The sequence below is a fragment of the Ailuropoda melanoleuca genome, chromosome 11 (assembly GCF_002007445.2).
Source record: "Ailuropoda melanoleuca isolate Jingjing chromosome 11, ASM200744v2, whole genome shotgun sequence".
Taxonomy (NCBI): domain Eukaryota; kingdom Metazoa; phylum Chordata; class Mammalia; order Carnivora; family Ursidae; genus Ailuropoda; species Ailuropoda melanoleuca.
The window spans coordinates 30,318,546-30,337,861 of record NC_048228.1 but is presented as its reverse complement, the minus strand read 5'-3'; the positions used below and the strand labels follow the sequence as shown (position 1 = coordinate 30,337,861).

Here is a 19,316-nt window from a genome sequence, read left to right as displayed (position 1 = left end):
TGATGCAGCTGCAAGCCAAGGAACAGCAAGGATTTCTGGGACCACCAGAAGCCAAGAAGAGACCAGGGATTCTTCCCTATAGCCTTCAGAGGGAACATGATCCACCTTGATTCTGAGCTTTTAGCCTCCAGAATTATAAGAGAAAAAATGTCTCTTGTTTTAAGCCACCCAGTGGTAATTTGTTATGGCAGCCCTAGGAAATAATACAGGACTTTCATAATTCGTGACAATTAAACTACATGGTGCCTATAATGACTTTTCCCCATCTTTCAAAATTAACCTGTGCCTCATTCCATATCAAATAATTTAAGTAAAAGGCATAATACAGTTGACTCCTGAACAACACAGGTTTGAAATGCATGGGTCCACTTATATGTAATTTTTTTTCAATACAGTACAGTATTGTAAATGTATTTGCTCTTAACGATTTTCCTAACATCTTCTCTAGTTTAAGAATACAGTATATAATACATATAACATACAAAATACATGTTAATACACTTATTGTGTTATCAGTAAGATTTCTGGTGAATGGTAGGCTATTAAGTTTTGGGACAAAGTTACACATGGATTTTCAACTGTGTGGGGGCTCAGTGCCCGTAACCCCCATACTTTTCAAGGGTCAACTGGATTTGGTGCTACTAAGCCATATCTACTCAGGAATGCCTGAACCTTTGAAAAATACAACTTAAGACATAAACTTTGCTCTTCTAGAATTGTAGGGGCTTTTCTTTATTTATATACCTTGCTCACAGACCTTATTTTAAATGGATAGCTATGATAGATTACTAAGAACAAAGCAGCAAAAAGTAAGAGACAGTGAATGTCAACACTAACCCTAATGAACTTTCCACCAACTGTGTACGTAGTTCGAGATGCCAGTGAGTAAAAAGAACAGAAGCTTAATTTATCCAAACTCAGTGAGGGCTTCTGAAATCTTACTTTCTGTGACAAAGAACGATCACTACTTTAAACGTAACTGCTCTACGTTTACCAGGAAAAAATAAAAACATCTCTTTTTAGTCCCATCTTCCCTTGCCAATGTCCTCATACAAATGTTAGATATGGATTTTTGCACTTTCTGAAATTCAAATTCTTAGTGCTGTTCAACACAATCACTGATGGAAATAATACAGATATTTGGCAACTCAGTCCTGTTGTCATTAACAACTGAGACTCATACATGATTGTAGACAGATATACAATTATATATATATTTTCATACATGCTTAGATTATTTACAGAAACATAGTTATATTAGCTTGCATATTATATGCTAGTAGACAGATACACATATAAAGTTAACTTTATTCACTTTAAGAACCAAGAAATATTTTTTAATAGAAGTACATATACAAAGAAAGGATAGCTAAGAGCTGTCTCCTCTTAAATTTAAGACAAAATTGATACTCAACGGCCTTTTAAAATAATCTAGCGTGAAAAGTTACATTTTGTAAATGAAGTAATTTACCACCATTATTGAAATTAAGAAAATACATTAAAGAGATTCTTTACTCTTTAGTGATTGCTTTAGAACCACGAAAAGGCATCACAGAGGAAGAACAGAGACAGGCTCCACAGTCCAAAAGAAATAAATTGTTGAGTTTATCAATCTAATNATGATTGTAGACATATATACAATTATATATATATTTTCATACATGCTTAGATTATTTACAGAAACATAGTTATATTAGCTTGCATATTATATGCTAGTAGACAGATACACATATAAAGTTAACTTTATTCACTTTAAGAACCAAGAAATATTTTTTAATAGAAGTACATATACAAAGAAAGGATAGCTAAGAGCTGTCTCCTCTTAAATTTAAGACAAAATTGATACTCAACGGCCTTTTAAAATAATCTAGCGTGAAAAGTTACATTTTGTAAATGAAGTAATTTACCACCATTATTGAAATTAAGAAAATACATTAAAGAGATTCTTTACTCTTTAGTGATTGCTTTAGAACCACGAAAAGGCATCACAGAGGAAGAACAGAGACAGGCTCCACAGTCCAAAAGAAATAAATTGTTGAGTTTATCAATCTAATACTTCTTCCTAAAATAAACGCACTCTTTTGAAGTAACTGAGTTGAATAAAAAAGCTGCAAATAGGATGTAACCTCCCACACAGAACATTCCGGTAGACTTACAGGAGATTTATGAGTATCTATCTCCACAACTAAGGAGACGATAAATCCAGAAAGACACTTGATATAAACATAAAAAAATAAAACTGAAAGGTCAGAAGGCACATTCTAAAAAATATAATCCAGTAAATAAAAGAGAATGAAGGTTTACCAATACAGTAAAATTCTCAAGAAAATGTTGAGACTTAGAAAACTATTTTAAAAATTAAACATTTAAATTTTATGTAAAAACAAACAATACTTTCTTATAAGGGCTTTTTATCACTTAGCTCTAAAAAAAAGTTTTAAAAATTCACAACAGAAGTAAGAGGAAATAAAATTTTCTCCCAATTAGAATATTCTATGAAGCACCTCATTTTCTCCTAAGTTTTCCTTAAACAAAAAAACAAAACAAAAAAAACAAACCCCAAAAACAACAGATGACACTAGTGTGGTATAGAGTTCACTGTAGATTCATTGCTATTTTCTTTATCTTGTTTTTCTTCTTCATGTGGTGATTCTGGTTCATTTCTGCTATTTTCTTCCTCACTGGAATCACTGTCCAATCCGTCTTCCACCCTGGCAGATTTCTTGTCATGTGAAGAACTTTCACAGGCTTTGTCTGTGGGAACAGCTCCTTTCCGTTGGGGTAAGATAGTAAAAAATGCTTCTTGCCAGTCTCTGGTTTCCAGATATTCCAGAATAATCTCAAACACTGCAACAAAGACAAACTCCATACATTTCTTAGCCAGGTTCATCACAATGTTGCACTCTTGTGTTTTAAAACACATTGCTTTCATATTAAGAGCGCTAGTATGTCCTAGTAACTCCTTCGCTCCCATCACTTCTTTCTCCTATGCACTGTCAGAGCCAATCTACCCCAAGGCCCTCCAGGCCTGTTACCTCTTCTCTAGTTTTTCTTCAATTCAGTTCATGAGCACTCAAAGATTTAGCATTATCTTTTGTCAATTATAATCAATAGGCAGGGGACCTTTTTCATTTCCTTCCTATTCTTTATCCCTTTCGCTTCTTTATCCTTTATATGCTAACATAAACGAGAAACAAACAAAACAAAAGGTTAGCATTAATCTAAATTTCGTCTGTCTTTAAGTCACTCACTCTGGGGAGCATCTTGCCTGCTTTTTTTTTTCTTTACATTAGAGGTAAAGAATATAAATACTGTCTGCAAGGTACTCTCACTTTAATATTTTGCTGAAGGGCTTAATTTGCATTACTTTATGGAAAAGTAATTTCCACTACCTATCAAAGGTCTTAGAAGAAGTTCATTCCTTGAATCAACAAGCTCATTCTATAATTCCCTAGAGCGTGCTGTAGAGAAAGTGTTTAGCACATAAAAAGAGCCCAATAAATAGTTGTATACTAACAAAAATCTCTAATAAAAAAATCTTAGAAAGCAAAACTGCAGGCAAAAACTCAGGTCCAAGAATATCTACTACAATGTTATTTATAATAGTAAAAAAGGAAAAAAAGATCAACAACAGAACAGTTACATTATTGTATATTCAGATGATGGAATACTATGTAGCCATTAATAATGATTCAATGACAGAAAAATATAAGTATAAATGGCAGGAAAACACCCAAATTTATAACATTTTATGCAACGGAGTAAAAATCTAATTATGTAACAAATAGTATTATATATGCATAAGAAAAAACTGGAAGGAAACACACCAATAAGTTAATACCAAGTATCTCTGGGTAGTAAATTATAGCTTATTTTTCTTTATACTTTTCTACATTTCCAATTTTTTCTAAAATATGCACGTATTATTTCTATATTCAAACAGATTATAAATGATTACATTTTATAATTTTGTCTCCAGCAAGATGTATATTTTCTACTTGTCCAAAGGTAATATTATCCTTCACATTGTTCACTCAAGTATGTTTTCATAATCCCCTCATAGCTTACCATGATTAATTGCCAAAACTTTTCTACTATTCATCTTCACAAAATTTCCAAGGGGGAGCTGTGCATGACCAATTCCATGATCTGATGCTTGTTTATATGTGAGTCCCTAAAACAAAGATACTTGGACTAGAACATTAGATTGTTTTAACTTAAAGTCTACAACAGAACAAGTACTCTTTAGAAACAACTTTAGTTCGGAGAGCATTATTTGACGAAGTGTGTGTGTGTAACTGCTACTTCGGAAGCGTACTTTCAACAATAAGCGTCATCAGAATGTTTAGGGTATTTGCTTTAACAGCTTTACAAACGAGGAAACCAATGATACTACGTTTCCCACCCCATCACAAAGCTCTTCAGTGAAAGAACCACAAGAAAAACCCAGCTCATGCCTTTTGACTCAGGAAGCTCTTCACCATTCCACACTTTCTCTCAGTTTAAAATACTCAAACCGAACTCCCAGAGAAGCACCATCACTCTTCCCGTGAATGTAAAGAGACATAAAGATAAAACTACGTTTAAATTACATAACATTAAGAGGCACAAATGGCAAAGACAAAGTAAATGAAACGTGATTTGAAAAAAATTTTAAATGGCCTATAAATTTTATTTTCCCTATCAATTAAAAGATTGTTGGATTTTCTCCTCAAAGTTAAAATCCTTAAAGCCTGTTCTAAACAGAACTGAAGTCGCCAAAAGACAAAGTACAGGAGAAAGAAAAGCTAAATTTCTTGACCGGTAGTTTGCAAATTTTAGGGACAAATGATAGACTGAGACCAGTGTTTTTGAAAACAAAATTAATGTAGTTCAGAAAAACATACAACATTACAGAAAAAAAATTGACTCTACACAAATAACAAAATAGAATTTTTCCACTAAGAAAACAATTTAAAAAGCTAAAGATCATTCTGATAAAAACTCCTTGTAATGCTACGGAGCGGCACTGTCCAGCTATGGCCACAACCGTGACTACTTGAATTTAAATTGATTAGTTTCTCAACCATACTATGAAATTACATGTGCTCAACAGCCACACAGCTACCACAACGGATACGATGATATAAAGGATCCCAAGATTACAGACAGTTCTCCCTCAGAGTGACGTTATACAAGAGTAACGGACTGCTTCATATTATTCTGCTGATAGATTTCCTCAGACAATTAGAAAACACGTTTTTCCTTGAGTTGAATTTAGCATACTGAAAGGTAGCTGGCAAAGCACAAAGTGTTTTCTTTTAGAATGTACACTTCTGTAATTTTTCATTCAAATGAGGGTAAGGAGGTGGTGAGAAGAGACAAAAGTACAAAATTTAAGAGAAAAGAAAACACACCCCATGAAAATTACATATTTAAAAACTCATATAAATTTACCGTTTGGCATTAATTTTGGTATAGATTGGTATAAATTTTACCATCAGCAGCACCTACTATCAATACAACATATCATGTAGGCATGTGGACTCTGGAACAATCTGCTGGTTTCAAATATCTGCTTTATCACCTACTACTATTGATCTGAGACTTAGTTTCTCTGTGCCTCCAGTTCCTCATCTGTAAAATGTAGATAATAACAGCACTGACCTCACTGTGTTGGGGAGGATTAAGCAAACTGGTAATATATGTGAAATGCTTTCTTAGCTAGAAAGGTGACTGGAATATAGCAGGCCCTCAATAATGATCAGCTCTCATTAGTATTATTGCTACTATCAAGAAAACTGGTATATCCGTTTTAAGTATGAGCAAAAGCAAAAATAAAAACTTAACAGTACCTTGTGATGGTTGTGGTCTACCAGCCCTCCAATCACATAGGCCTTTGATTCATCTAATTCCTTCAGTACATTAGGTGAGTCTGATGTTAGGTAAATCAGGTCTTCTTTCTTTATGAATTCACTATAATGCTCTGGTTTGATGTGGATATCCTTTAAGACAGAAGGAGAAAGATGTTATTAATTAATAGGATTTTGTGGAAATTGGCTAAAAATGATTATTTTCTTTTCCTTAAAGCCACCCAACAGCATATGAAAGGAAGTATGAAAGAATATTTCACAATGTATTATTGAGAACTTATTACTTCAATTCCTGATCACCTCACACCCCAATTATTTAAGTAGCATCCTACTGTTGTTTCCCTGTCTCAAGTCCCTGATCCCTCCAATTTACTTCCACACACCAATGGCAGACTCACTTTCTAAAAACCCTACTTTCAATGTTTTGTCTTTACATGTAGGATAAAACTTAAGTCCCTTTACTTAGTAACTCTTTTTTGAATATGGCACTAACCTAGCTTTCTAACTTTAACTCTGTTCCAATAAAACAAATGCATTTTTTTTGGCCACATATCTGCTCACATTCTTCTCCAACCAAAGAATGCCTTTTCCAATTACTTCCTCTCCATCTGCATGAATCATCACAAAAGGAAATGGCTTATAGATTGAGTAAATTCCATGCATCTGTTTCTACAAAGATACACATTTGAAATCTTCCTCACCAAAATTATCAGGTCAGAGGTACAAGACTGAACAACAGTTGACAGTCAAAATTTTGCAGACTACTTTGATAGAATAAAGGATGATGCATCACCAGACTCAGATGGCACTTACCTAATAATTTTTAAGAAATAAAAAACGAAGGAGACTTCACACCTAAAATGTATAACCTACTAGGTAATAAATAGCCACTTTTCTGGAAAATGGTATTATTAATTTGATGCCTATGCTTAATAAGAGCCCTAAAGGGACCTGAGTGGGGACCAGCAAACTCGTGAGTCTCTGGAAAACTAGTGGTATAAATAATAAATTTAACAAGCCACAAAATAACTAAAAGTATGCCTAAACTAACTAATTCCATTATTTCTTAGGAAAATAGGCATGAATATAAAACTTGGTAAATATATTCTACTTTAAAACTTAGGAAAACTTTTGAAAATGTTTCACACCATAGGCTATTATTAAAATAAATGCAGGGGCGCCTGGGTGGCTCAGTCTGTTAGGCGTCTGACTCCTGATTTTGACTCAGGTCATGATCTCAAGGTCATGAGCTCAAGCCCCACATCGGGCTCCATGCCGGGTGTGGAGCCTGCCTAGGATCCTCTCTCTCCCTCTCCCCCCCACCTCTCTAAAAAAATAAAAATTAAAAAATTCATTCATTATGGGATTAGTGAATGTGAGAGGGAAATTTTGTCACGTAAAAACTGGCTTTGAGAAAGAAAAAAAATTAGGACTAAGCCAGTACTTATCTGAATAGGGCAAGTTCCTCAGGGGTTAGTACTAAAGCCCATCTATTAGTCGTCTTTGTAAATGAGAACAGTTTAGTCTAATAGAAAGAAACAATGTGAGCCACATATGTAATTTTAAATCTTTCAGTAGATACACTTAAAAAAGTGAAAATTTGTGAAATTAATTTTAATACATTGTACCCAACGCAATATACCCAATATGTTATCATTTCAACATATAATTTTCAATTTCAAGCAGGTATTTTACATTCTCTCTCTCTTTCTTTTAACTGTCTTTGAAATTCAATGTATATTTCACATTTACAGCACATGTCCATTCAGACCAGTCACATTTCAAGAGTTCAATACCCACATGTGGATAGTGGACACCATATGGAACGGCACAGATATAGAAGAACCAGAATGCAAGTACATTTTCAAATTTTAATGTGACTTCACTCATATAAATAATGTATCGTCAGTTTGCTAGGTAGAGATTGTACACATAGACCTTTAAAATTTTTCCTGTTTTAAAAAATTTTTTTAAAGTTGGTGGTAAAGAACAAATTGAGGGTTGCTGGAGGGGAGATGGGTGGGGGATTGGCTAGACAGGTGATGGGAATTAAGAAGGGCACTTTTTGATGAGCCCTGGGTATTATTATATGTAAGTGATGAATCACTAAATTCCACACCTGAAACCAATTTTACCATATATGTTACCTAACAAGAATTTAAATAAAAAATTGAAATAAAAAAATAAAAAAATAAAGTTGGTGGTAAAATAAGGGAGATTTAATGAGAGCAGATGTGAACAGGCATCTCAGTTTCTTTAGCTTCTCCCATTAGTAATATTAGACTTAGGTACAGTGATATACAGGGTTGAGAGAGTGCTGACTCCTATATTTATTGGCATTATATCGAATTTAGGTAAAAAATTTAAGCATAAAAATACTTGGAATTACGTGAGAGTTCATTTATTTTAATTACCTTCCAGTTGACCCATCCTTTGTCATTTTCATCCATGTTCTTTTTCAACTGGCCTCCATGGCTTGTCAAGTAAAACTGATAGAGATTGGCAGACACAGAAAGAGAGCAAATGACCATTAGAGTCCAATATTTTATTTCTCTTCTATTCACATCTGATCATCAATGATACATAAAATATAGTCATTTTAGAAAAAAATAAATTTGAGACATGCTTTAAACATACAAGAATAAATGCGGTTAAGTGACATGTTTGGTGCAGCTCATAACCCTCGACCTTGAATATTCCATCCACATTTTTTCCCATTTTACAAGCAGCTACAATCTGATTCTCTCTCAATGATAGCTTTTCTACTTCCCTATTTCCATGTCAAGTTTTCATTCAATTTCTTTTGCCACCGCTGTTTTTTTGTTTTGTTTTTTTTTTAACCAGTTCAAAGTCTTCATAATTTTCCTTTGATTCTAAACCCTGACACCTATTGCAAGTCTCATCAAGGGTGAGAAGAATATAAAATATAAAACTATAAAAATACTATCACTTGATAAAAAGAAAATAAATATCTAACCAGAAATCTTATTAAGAGTTTCTGGTTCTTAACATCAGTGAGCCAGTGTTACTTTTTAGGTCACCTAGAATTCAAACACATTCAGTAAGAAAAAAGACCCTATCTACTCTTAACAGCAGCCAATTAGTCTAAGGCTTTGACCTTTCGAAATGGTCAGACTCAAAATCCTTTAGGTAGAAGTAACCTAACCAACAGGTACGATGGCACCCATCAAGCTGCGGGCAGGTCCCTCGCTTTGTGCGAGGGAAGGAATTGAGAGCTGGGAAACTGGAATGAAAATACGTATATATCCCTTAGTGAAGATGTTAACTACACAGGAATATGGTCAGTGTGCACAAAACACGATGACTGTGCAGCATGTGACTAAGACTGACATGGGAAATGTTGAGAATATTTTTGTAGCAAATTAAAATGTTTTTCAAATAGGCATTTTGCTCTCTAAGGAAAAGCACCTGTAAGATTCTTGTATAGGCAATTGGGATTACTTATGCCTTTTTCCAAGGAAGTTATAAAAGGAACTTGGAATCTGTTTTAAATTCCCCAAGCATACCTGCACGGGATGCAGCGCTCGTCGATTTTCTGCATAACATCGCTGAATCTGCTTATGAAGCTTCTTAATGTCCTATAAAAGAGTGTAATTTTTAAAGCAGCATTTTGAAAATCATCTATGGCCATTCCATAATCTTAGTAGAAAAGAATAAGAAGAGAGGGACTAGACAAGTACGTTTTTTTCCTCTGGAAATACAGGTCCTTTCTGACATTTTCCATTCAACTTCTGTACATACATAATAATTACTATAAGTAAAGTCAATACCCTGATCAATAATTTCAATTTTGTATCCACTTAAAATGTTAATTCATGAAAATATTTACTCTTCTTAAGAGACAACAAAACAAGAAAAACTCTCTTAGAGCCATACTATGCTATTTTCATAACTTACTAACGGTTTGCAAACTAAGTAAAGCATGTTTTCTTCGCTAACATTGTTCAGACAGCCAGTTTTCTCAAATTACTAAATAAGAAATAATTCTATTAAACCAATTGCATTTCTTACTTTCTTCTTCTGATTAGAACAAATAACAAAAACACTCCTGGATCTTTATGATTAATATAGAGTTACTGAGTCTTGTAATCTAATTACAGTGTCTGTCTCTCTCTTCTATGCATATAAATAAGAGCAATTTATTAGCTAGTTTAACTTACGGGGCATGATCTTGAAAAACTTAAAGATGCATTTTAGTATATGAATTTATATCAAAGTGATATTACCTATTAAAGCAAGAATTATTCAACCTACTTTATTTTGGTTTTTATTTTTTAAAGATTTTATTCATTTGAGAAAGAGAGAGAGAGAGCATTGCAGGGGGAGCAGCAGAGGCAGAGGGAGAAGCAGACTCCCTGCTGAGCAGGGACCCCCCCCCCAATGCGGAACTCGATCCCAGGACCCTGGGATCATGACCTGAGTTGAAGGCATATGCTTAACTGAGTGGCTACCCAGGCGCCCCTCAACCTACTTTATCTACAGGATTTTTCTGACAATGATTCATGATACCTTTAATACCATCAAGCTGTCAAAACTGCAGTCAATGATAAGGCGGAGTGTGCTGTGAACAACATCTCTTCGAATACGTTTTCTGTCGTTTCCATCTGAGTTTGATTCCAGTTGACATTGTCGTTCTAATTGTTTTCTTTTGCGTTTTTCCTTCCGCTTTTGTCTAAAATTAGGTATTGAAACTTTTTGTTGTTATTTATACATTCAGATATTTACAAGACTCTTCTAAACAGACAAAAAAAATAAGTTTTTTAAATTAGCAGGCTGAGCCACATGAAACTACCACTTCTGTGGATCAAATGTCAGCAATTTTTTATAGTCCATCTAAAAGCTTCAGATAGAAAATAATTTTGCAAAAACAATATAATACTTTTTACACAAACCCTTACTACTACTAATTTCATTTATTATTGGTATTACAGTAAGACTATAAAATACTGAAATTTTAGACTTAAGGACAAATTTTTACTTTTATCATTCTTCTCCTACCTGATTTTCACACAACATTAATATAGAATAAAGCAAAGTAAAAGCGTTTTTTAAAAAAACCTCATGCTTTTTCTATAATCTACATCAACTATAGTTTATTTGCCCTCACTAAATGTTGGCATTATATAATAACAGCTTCAGCTTAACTGCTCTCACCAAAACCTACAATGGTTTTTCTAGCAAGATCAATGTTAGGCCCAAATCTGATCTTTCTGAGGCAGTTATTTTTGTTCTATATCTAGGACATGGATGCTAACTATATCCCTTATCTAAGTCAGTTATTTCAGAAACTGTGCTGCTACTCACAATAGGTTCTGGGTGAGAAAAAGCGTAGCGTAAATCCACCAAGACGGAAACAAATACGGTTTTAACATCCAGTTGACAATGCTGGCTAACAACATAAGTAGCTCCAATTTTAATGATCACAATTACTTTTGATGTGTCAAAGGGCTATGCAAAGTTCAACACTCCTGAATAGGGTAGCATATATATGCATACTTGCGGAGTTCTCGTTGTTCTTCCCATTGCTTCTGTTTAATTAGCTTCTTCATTTGTCGTTTGGATATTGGTTCAAACCCTTCACCTAATCTTGGCTTCTGGCTCTTCTCTTGATCTTCACTTAAGCTTTGCTTTCTTTCAACATTAGAAGACTCAATAAATGCTGGCAACATTTCAGAGGACATTATCTGATGCCTCTGAAAAAACTGAAAAGCAACTTTTGACATGAACAGTGAAGTTACAAACATACACAAAAAGTAAAAAAAAAAAGATGTGATTAGAATTAAATCCTATCAATAACGAATAAAAATATAAATTTAGACAATTAAATGTCATTTACTGGCAAAGACCATTTGATGAAATGGGTGTTTGCATATACTAAAAGCAGTAATGGCACAATTTTCCAGAAGGGTACACAGATCTGTGTTTCAAGAGCTTTAAAATGTCATGATACCCTTTGACCCAGTAACTTATTTCCTTAGAATAATTCCCTGTAAATGGATGAGAAAAATACACAGAATTGAGGCAAAAGGGTATATGTACTGAAGTATTTTTAACAATGAAAAATTAGAAACTACTTGAATGTCAGCAAAAGGTGGCTGTAAATAAATTACAGTTCATCTATAACACAGGTTGGGAATACTAAGCATCCAGTGAAAATCATGTTTCCCAAAATTAGTTAGTGATAGGAAATGGTTATGCTAAATAGAAAAAAATAAAAAAAACCAACATATACATCATGTCCAACTTTGTTTTAAAAAGAATATGTACACATAAATACGTTTAATTTTATCCATTTTTTTGCATTTTCTATACTTTATATAATGAAAGTATATTGCTTTATAAAAGAAAAAATATTTTTAAAAAAGTGATGGGAAGAACCTTTTTTTAAGTTGTCATTAATGCTACAAGGGGAATGTTACTTCATTATCAGGGTGTATACTCAGAAACGATTTTTGACAAACGATATGCTATAGATTTATATATTTTGGACAGTGAAGAAAACAAATTTGGTTGCCTCTCAGGATATTTCATTGTAAATATATAATTATAAATATCCATGTTAGTCATGGCTAAAAAACAAAATATGTAGGCTGATCTTATAATCAGTCATGGGATGTGTAGGACCATCTCAAACATAATTAATTGGATTAACCACCCATGTCTTTATATCTATTGTCTAGAACTGAACTTACCTTCAGATTAGGAAAGGGCTAAAAATACTAAGATTTCTTTTCTCTTTAATAGATTACCTACACCATAACTTAAAAATTTCTTTATCCCTAGCAAAGACTAAGCATGAATTGCAAATGTTCTATCGGCATTAAAAAAAATTCTATGATTCCTCCTTCTTAAAGAGATGGCTAACAAGTCTGCGTAAAGAAGCTAACATCTAAGAGAAAAATCCCAACAATTCAGATAATGGAAAGGACAAAATCTTGCAGAAGATAATTTTTAAGCAGTTTTATTATATGGTTCTTGCTTTCTTTAAAAGTGTAATGTTGTAATAGGACACATAGGGATAACTAAGAAAACACAAAGTTTACCAAACTTTGACTGAAAGATCAATTCTAAGATATGTGTTTTGGGGGCTACAGCAAAAACACTGGCATTTTGCTAAGTCACAAGTTACTGAAGGGGAAAGAACCATCTGGAAATCCAAGGAAGAGTTCACAAGTTTTCCTTATACCACTAACCAAATAGTACCCTTAGTTTGGGGGCTATATCTCCTAGAAATGACAACTCAAATTTGATTTTACACTGGAAACCGGCTATAGGCATGCATGATGTCTGCTTTTGACTAACATCGTATTGCCACATTACATTACTAACAGTGCCTGGCACTTAGTACATGCTTATTATTTATTTGTGGAATAAACAAACGAGTGAATATATTACAAAGGATTTTAAAAAGTAATGAAAGTGGTTATAATCAATATTTATTAATTCTTATTGGGCTAAATAATGTATTATCTAAAATAATCCTTAAAACAACCCTATGAGGTAGACAGCATCATGCCTACTTTCCAAAGAAGACACCATGAAATAACTTGCCCCAAATTACAAAAGTACTAATTAATTCCTAAGAAACAAGGCACCTAGAACAAATCTAGGACAAAGTCCTCAAAATACTTGCTGAATAAATAGACAAATGAAGTGATGGAGGTAAGAGTCAAACCCTGAAACAACTCTACTCTCTCCCAGAAATCCAAAATCTTATCTAGAAAATGAGGGTTTCCAAAGAATGTAAAAGAGTTGTGTGGCTTCAGCCCTGCTGTTGGAGGGCTCTGAGAACACTGTGTCACTGAACGAGGAGAAAAAATAGCTCCAGTTCAATTCTTATGCCACTGAGTACAAAAATGGGACAGATTTCCTAGAGATGGTTCCCAAGAGTTCATGTTTTGAGGCATCCTGTCTCTCAATCTTGAAATACATGACAACAGTAGATAAAATCAAGGGGAAACAAAAAAGGTATAACCTCTCTCAAAACCAAAAATAAAAACTAAAATAGATATTGTTCCTGCTGGGTCTGCTATGTAAAGGCAACTGGGAGCTTTCCTAGCTTTAAAGAGGATGGGAGAAAGAATAGCATTTTTTAATTATTATTTTTTTAAAGATTTAGTTACTTATCTTAGGGAAAGAGAGAGAGCACATGCACTTGGGGGGGGGTTGAAGGAGAGGGACGCAGGGAGAAGGAGAGAAGCAGGCTCCCTGCTGAGTATAGAGCCCTGTGCAGGGCTTAATCTCACAGCCCTCAGATCATGACCTGACCTGAAATCAAGTGTCAGACGCTTAACCCACTGAGTCCCCAGGCGCCCCTAGCTGAGAGTTTAAGATGAACTCTTAAACTAGTGTTGGGGGTGGGGCTCCTTTTTCTATGAAACAAGGCCTGAAAACAGGCGAAATTTAGACCGATGGTTTATACCATGCTGGTTACCTAGGGAAACCTGAAGGAATCGACAGCTTCTCAGCTACAACCAGGGCCAAACCATGAGATGACATATGAACTTAGAACACTACAGGTTTTGAATTCTGAATCACCTATGCAAGCTGTGCTGTGGAATGAAGCACTAAACAGGGCCAGGGGTAGGAGCAACCACAAAATCAGCAGCAGATAGATGGTTTGGAGAGAGGAAGTGATAATTCCATGAGAGGACTAAGCAAAGTAAAGTTATAAAAAGACAGAAATGATGGGGAAAACCCAACAAAATCAATAATCAGGAGATAAATTCACTCTTCACAAATTGAAAATAATAGGACAACGTGAAAAAGACTTTAAAATAAGTTTGGTTGGGAGGCGCCTGGTGGCTCAGTCGTTAAGTGTCTGCCTTCGGCTCAGGTCGATCCAGGGGTCCTGGGATTGAGCCCTGTATCTGGCTCCCTGCTCAGCGGGAAGCCTGCTTCTCCCTCTCCCACTCCTCCTGCTTGTGTTCCCTCTCTTGCTGTATCTCTTTCTGTCAAATAAATAAAATCTTAAAAAAAAAAATTTGGTTGTAATCTTTCAGAGATCATAGCAATAGAACCATAAAAACAAAACAGGAAATCGGGACACAAAGGGAGGCATTAAAAAAGCAAAAGAAGAATCTATGAAAAAGAGCCTATTTGGAAACCAGAAAATTAAGATATAAAAATTTCAAGAGATGAGATGAACTCCAGATTACCTGGGGTCCAAGAGGTAATGGATGAATAAGAAGACATCCTGACAATCTCAGAATTCAGAGAAACAGAATGACAAAATATGTCAGAACAACTGAAAGACATAAATAACAGAATGAGAGAAATACAAGCAAAAACTAATTGGAGATAAGTGTATAACCTTGAGTTCATTCATTAAAGAGTGTTTTTAAAAAGCTGGAAAATAAATAAGCATTCAACTTAAGAAACAGGAGATGGGGAAACTCAGTGAGCCTGAAAAAATTAGAAGGAAGAAAATTTTGAAATACATATTGTGATCCCCAGAATCACTTTTGTTTTACTTCCTTTATGTACACAGTACATTAAATAAAAGCAATGCATGTATGCAAAACAGTACATGGCAGAGAAAACAAGGTAAACCTGCTCACTAAGCTAAATGTGCAAACTTAAAAGCACAATTAAAATTCCCAGGAAACAAACTGCTCTCTTCATAAAACTATGACTAATATTCCAAAACAGAACGTTTCTGTTCATCACTTTATTCTGTTAAAAAAACTGCAAGTGTTGATTGGCTCTACAATGTGAAATTTAAAAAAAAGGAATATAGAGCAATGTTTTGTAGCTCATGTACACCAGGGGGCGCTTTTGCCTTTCTTACCTGAGAAGTCTAAATTAAATTTAACTTAGCCTATCATTGCATACTAATGTTTTTAAACAGCCTCTCAAATAGAAGGAAAGGTCATGAGCTGGTGGACATTTTCATTATTTTTAAAGCTATTCCCAATTAAGAAAATGCACTACAGCGAGTGAATTTTTTTTAAGCTTTGATAAGCTAGATACATTCAGGCACAAAATAATAAAATGATACTAGCTTGAGATACAATGTATTGATGCTTACATCACTCTCTGCATATAAAGATATGTATCAACTCTCACTTCCTATATATGATAAGCATTTCACCATGTACTAGCTTGTTCAGATGACCCGAAGCAAAATGTGGCATTTTTTACTCGGTATACCTGTTTTTTAAAGTTTTTGCCACAGTTTATAAGCTCCATATCAGAAGTTTTGTGTTCCTCCCTCACATGCAGTGACCCAGTATATTTTCATTTATTCAACCATGTCCAACAAACATTTAAGAACAATATTTTGTAGCAATTATAGAAATATGTTGGAAATTTAGTTTACCTTAATACAGAATTTTTACAAGGTTGGTTTATTTATAGTCACAGAAATAGGTTAATAAAACCAAGAACTGGATAAAGGTGACTAAGACCATCTGCTGTGAGAGGCAAAGAAGTAAAAAAAAAAAAAAAAAGGCATTTCAACCTTCCAGCAGGGCACATACACACACACATCCATCAGCGAGTAGCCAAAATAAAAATAAAAATAAAGCCCAAATTTCATGGATTTTGATTGGGCTAAATAAACAGTCTTCATAATTTATGACAGAGCCTCCCCTCCTAAAAGATCCAAACTAATGTTGGAATAACTGCAAATGGAATTAAATGACCGGACAGTGACAGGCAAAGTAAGAGAGAAAACCCTTTTTAAAACGCGCCAGCCAGATCTGCAGTATCGAAAGCGCATGATTCAGTTGTCAGACCCCTTGGCAGAATCGGGCTGGGATAGGGAGAGGCGAAGGAATTAAAAAACAACCAAAACAAAAAGTGAGAAAGTCATCTGTTGGTATCCTCTTTATATCTCTAGAAAAATTCCCCAATTTTAACACTTAAAATATTTCACTGAAATCAAGTAACGCCTCAGTCTTCTTTAAAACCATCCTCGGCTCACCACCGTGGGGCTAACAGCACCTGCAGCAACTTTCCCCTGCACTCTCGACATTTCAGAGCGCTCAGCTACGTCAGCCCCTCGTTGGAGAAACGAGGTAAGGCCGATTTAAAGACGTAAAGCGACTGCTCACGGTCTCCAGCCACCAAGTGGCAGAGCCACCACTCGTTTTCCAGCCCTTCAGAGTCCAGATTTCCCTCTCCCTTCATTATTTGGAAACTCACACTCTTCATACACTAGGGACCGGATCCCGACCCCCAAACAAACGTCGACCTTAGGCGCCCCCACAGCGGGTGGGCAGAGCCTCGCCCCACACCCGCCTTCAGGCCACCCCTCTGAGGACGCACTCGAGGAGGGATTAAACTGCCGCCAGCGAATCAGGGAGCTGCTTGGCGCCGGGGACGCGCTCTATCTGACATCACTTCCTTCGGGAACTGGGTCGCGGCGCCACTTCCACAGCCTCACTCCCCTCTCCCCCGGAAGCCGTGTTGCTAGTCGAGGATGGCACTCGCGAGAGCCCCTTTTGTGCCCAAAGAAGACCAGAGAGTAGGCAAGCGCCAGCGGCAGTGCCAGGAGACTTACCGAGCTGAGGAGTTGTCAGGGAACTGAGAGCACCAACACTGAGCCTTCTCGTAATGGTCTTGATACAGCTCACGAATCTTCCTTAGGAAACTTCAACTCCCAGAGGCAGGGACGGCAGCTATGCGTAGGAGGCTACGGCGCGTACGCGCTGCGTCATCGAACTGCGCCACGTTCGGACCTGCAGTGAAAGAAAGGGGAGGGAGTTCATGTTGGGCGGGGTCTGGAGTTAGGGTTTTTGGAGGGGGAGGTAGTTACAGTGATGTCTGTTTTTCCACCTCGAAGCAAGTGTATACTTGCAGGCGTGTATTCATTTATATATTCCTATGGGGATGGAGGAGGGGTGTAAGGCATACCTACTTTTTAAAATTTTAAATGCGAAACAGTGATGGAGGGCTCTTAATTCTCTACAGGAGATGAAAGGAAAGCATAGCTACGCCTAACTATAATGTATACGGAAGAAGGTTGTCAGTATCACATGATTTCACACAACTCAAATGGAAAATCAAATTTAAAGAGTGAGTCAAATGCCCAATTAGATGCATTTAAATCTAGAATGTTTCGATTTTTTTCTTCATTATAGTCATTAGTCTTACTCTCCATTCATTCCTTGAACTATTTTTCCTATGCTGTTTTGCAACATCATGTGCCATTTCATTGTTTATAATATGTGACCTTATATGATCTTTTTGCTATATATAGACCAAGTCAACTGAGGGAGAACTGAAACATAATCTAGTAGACTGTCGTTTTTAGCTTTTGTTTTAGCCTACTTCTAATTGGTGATTATTGCAGAATTTGAAGATAAGAATGAGATATGAATGGATGAATAGAAGACTGCCATATTGGTACAGAAAGAATTGTGAAGTAAATTATTCTTGATATTTGAAAACATATTTGAACATGTTTGAAGACTTTAATGAATAGAAAATTAAATTCAGAATTTGAGTTCTCTAGTCACAAAACTGAAGTCATTCTTGCTTTAAACCCTCAAATTTTACTTGAAAAACTGTGTCAGCTCTAAGAGTGTGAGTCACTCCCTGTTTCTTCCTCATCTTAAATCTAAAAGATCTCTTAACTGAACATTGACAACAAAGTTTGGATCCATTTCTGATGTTAGTAGGGCATCTTTTTTCAGCTGCCTCTATATCAGGGCAAAGAGTAGCTGAGTGAGGATTAGTAATTGGATATGTAGCCCTTCACATGTAGGTCATTAAACTCAGGCTGGCATAGTGATGCGCCAAATTTTTCAACAGCTGTTCAGTGCCTCTCAGGATTCTGTTTATGAGTAATAATATATTTTTTCACTGTTAATATTTGGCATCCCTATATAATTAAAGCAGAATTTTTAAAGTTACTTAAAAACCCTCATACTGTCCTGGTGGAGTCAGTAAGTTTTCTTTTGCTATAGCCATTTTAACTTTACAGTCATGTGGTGCAAAAATTTAAGTGATTCTACTATCAATACAAAGCAAGCATCAAAAAAGTGCCAGCAAAAAAAGGGGGGGGGATTTAATCAGAAATTGAAGCATAATATAGAAAGTACAGGAAAGTAAATTCATGATATGAAATAATCTTCTTTTCATTGATTGGTTGATTTGTAAAATTCATGTATTTGTTTATGTGACACATTTATTGAATTCATGTTTTTGTCTTAGTACTGTTCGTATAAAGATAACTAAATTGTAATCTCTGTCCTTGTAAGGAATCCATAGACTAGTGGGAAAGCCAGCAGTAAATGAATACCCATACAACATACAATGTACTTGAGATGACTATACATGAAAAGGAGCAACTAAATGCTCTTGGAGGCGGGGGATATAGTTTTAGAAATTGAATAATTTTGTGCCATCTTGGAAAGTAAGTGGTTTTCCAGATATCAAGAAGAGAAAGGTATTCAAAATATTGGGAGCTATAAAAGCAAAGACATGTCATCATTT

General features: G+C 35.3%; 1 protein-coding gene across 5 annotated transcripts; it reads right to left on the bottom strand.

The window, feature by feature from the left end:
• Nucleotides 1-1,726: 1,726 nt before the first annotated feature.
• TRMT10A (tRNA methyltransferase 10A) lies at nt 1,727-17,537 on the bottom strand. 5 transcript variants are annotated; one of them, XM_034671472.1, is made up of 8 exons: nt 17,380-17,537; nt 11,370-11,586; nt 10,383-10,545; nt 9,380-9,451; nt 8,267-8,341; nt 5,835-5,984; nt 4,069-4,174; nt 1,727-2,847 (listed from the first exon to the last, which is right to left on the bottom strand). In XM_034671472.1, the coding sequence occupies exons 2-8, from the start codon at nt 11,552-11,554 to the stop codon at nt 2,579-2,581; spliced, it is 1,020 nt and encodes a 339-aa protein (XP_034527363.1). In that variant the 5' UTR covers nt 11,555-11,586; nt 17,380-17,537; the 3' UTR covers nt 1,727-2,578. The 5 variants fall into 5 exon arrangements, with proteins under 5 accessions (XP_034527363.1, XP_034527364.1, XP_034527362.1 ...); XM_034671473.1 differs by having other exon boundaries at nt 11,370-11,575; nt 17,380-17,531; XM_034671471.1 differs by lacking the exon at nt 17,380-17,537 and adding an exon at nt 17,022-17,349 and having other exon boundaries at nt 11,370-11,575.
• Between the last annotated feature and the right edge of the window lie 1,779 nt (nt 17,538-19,316).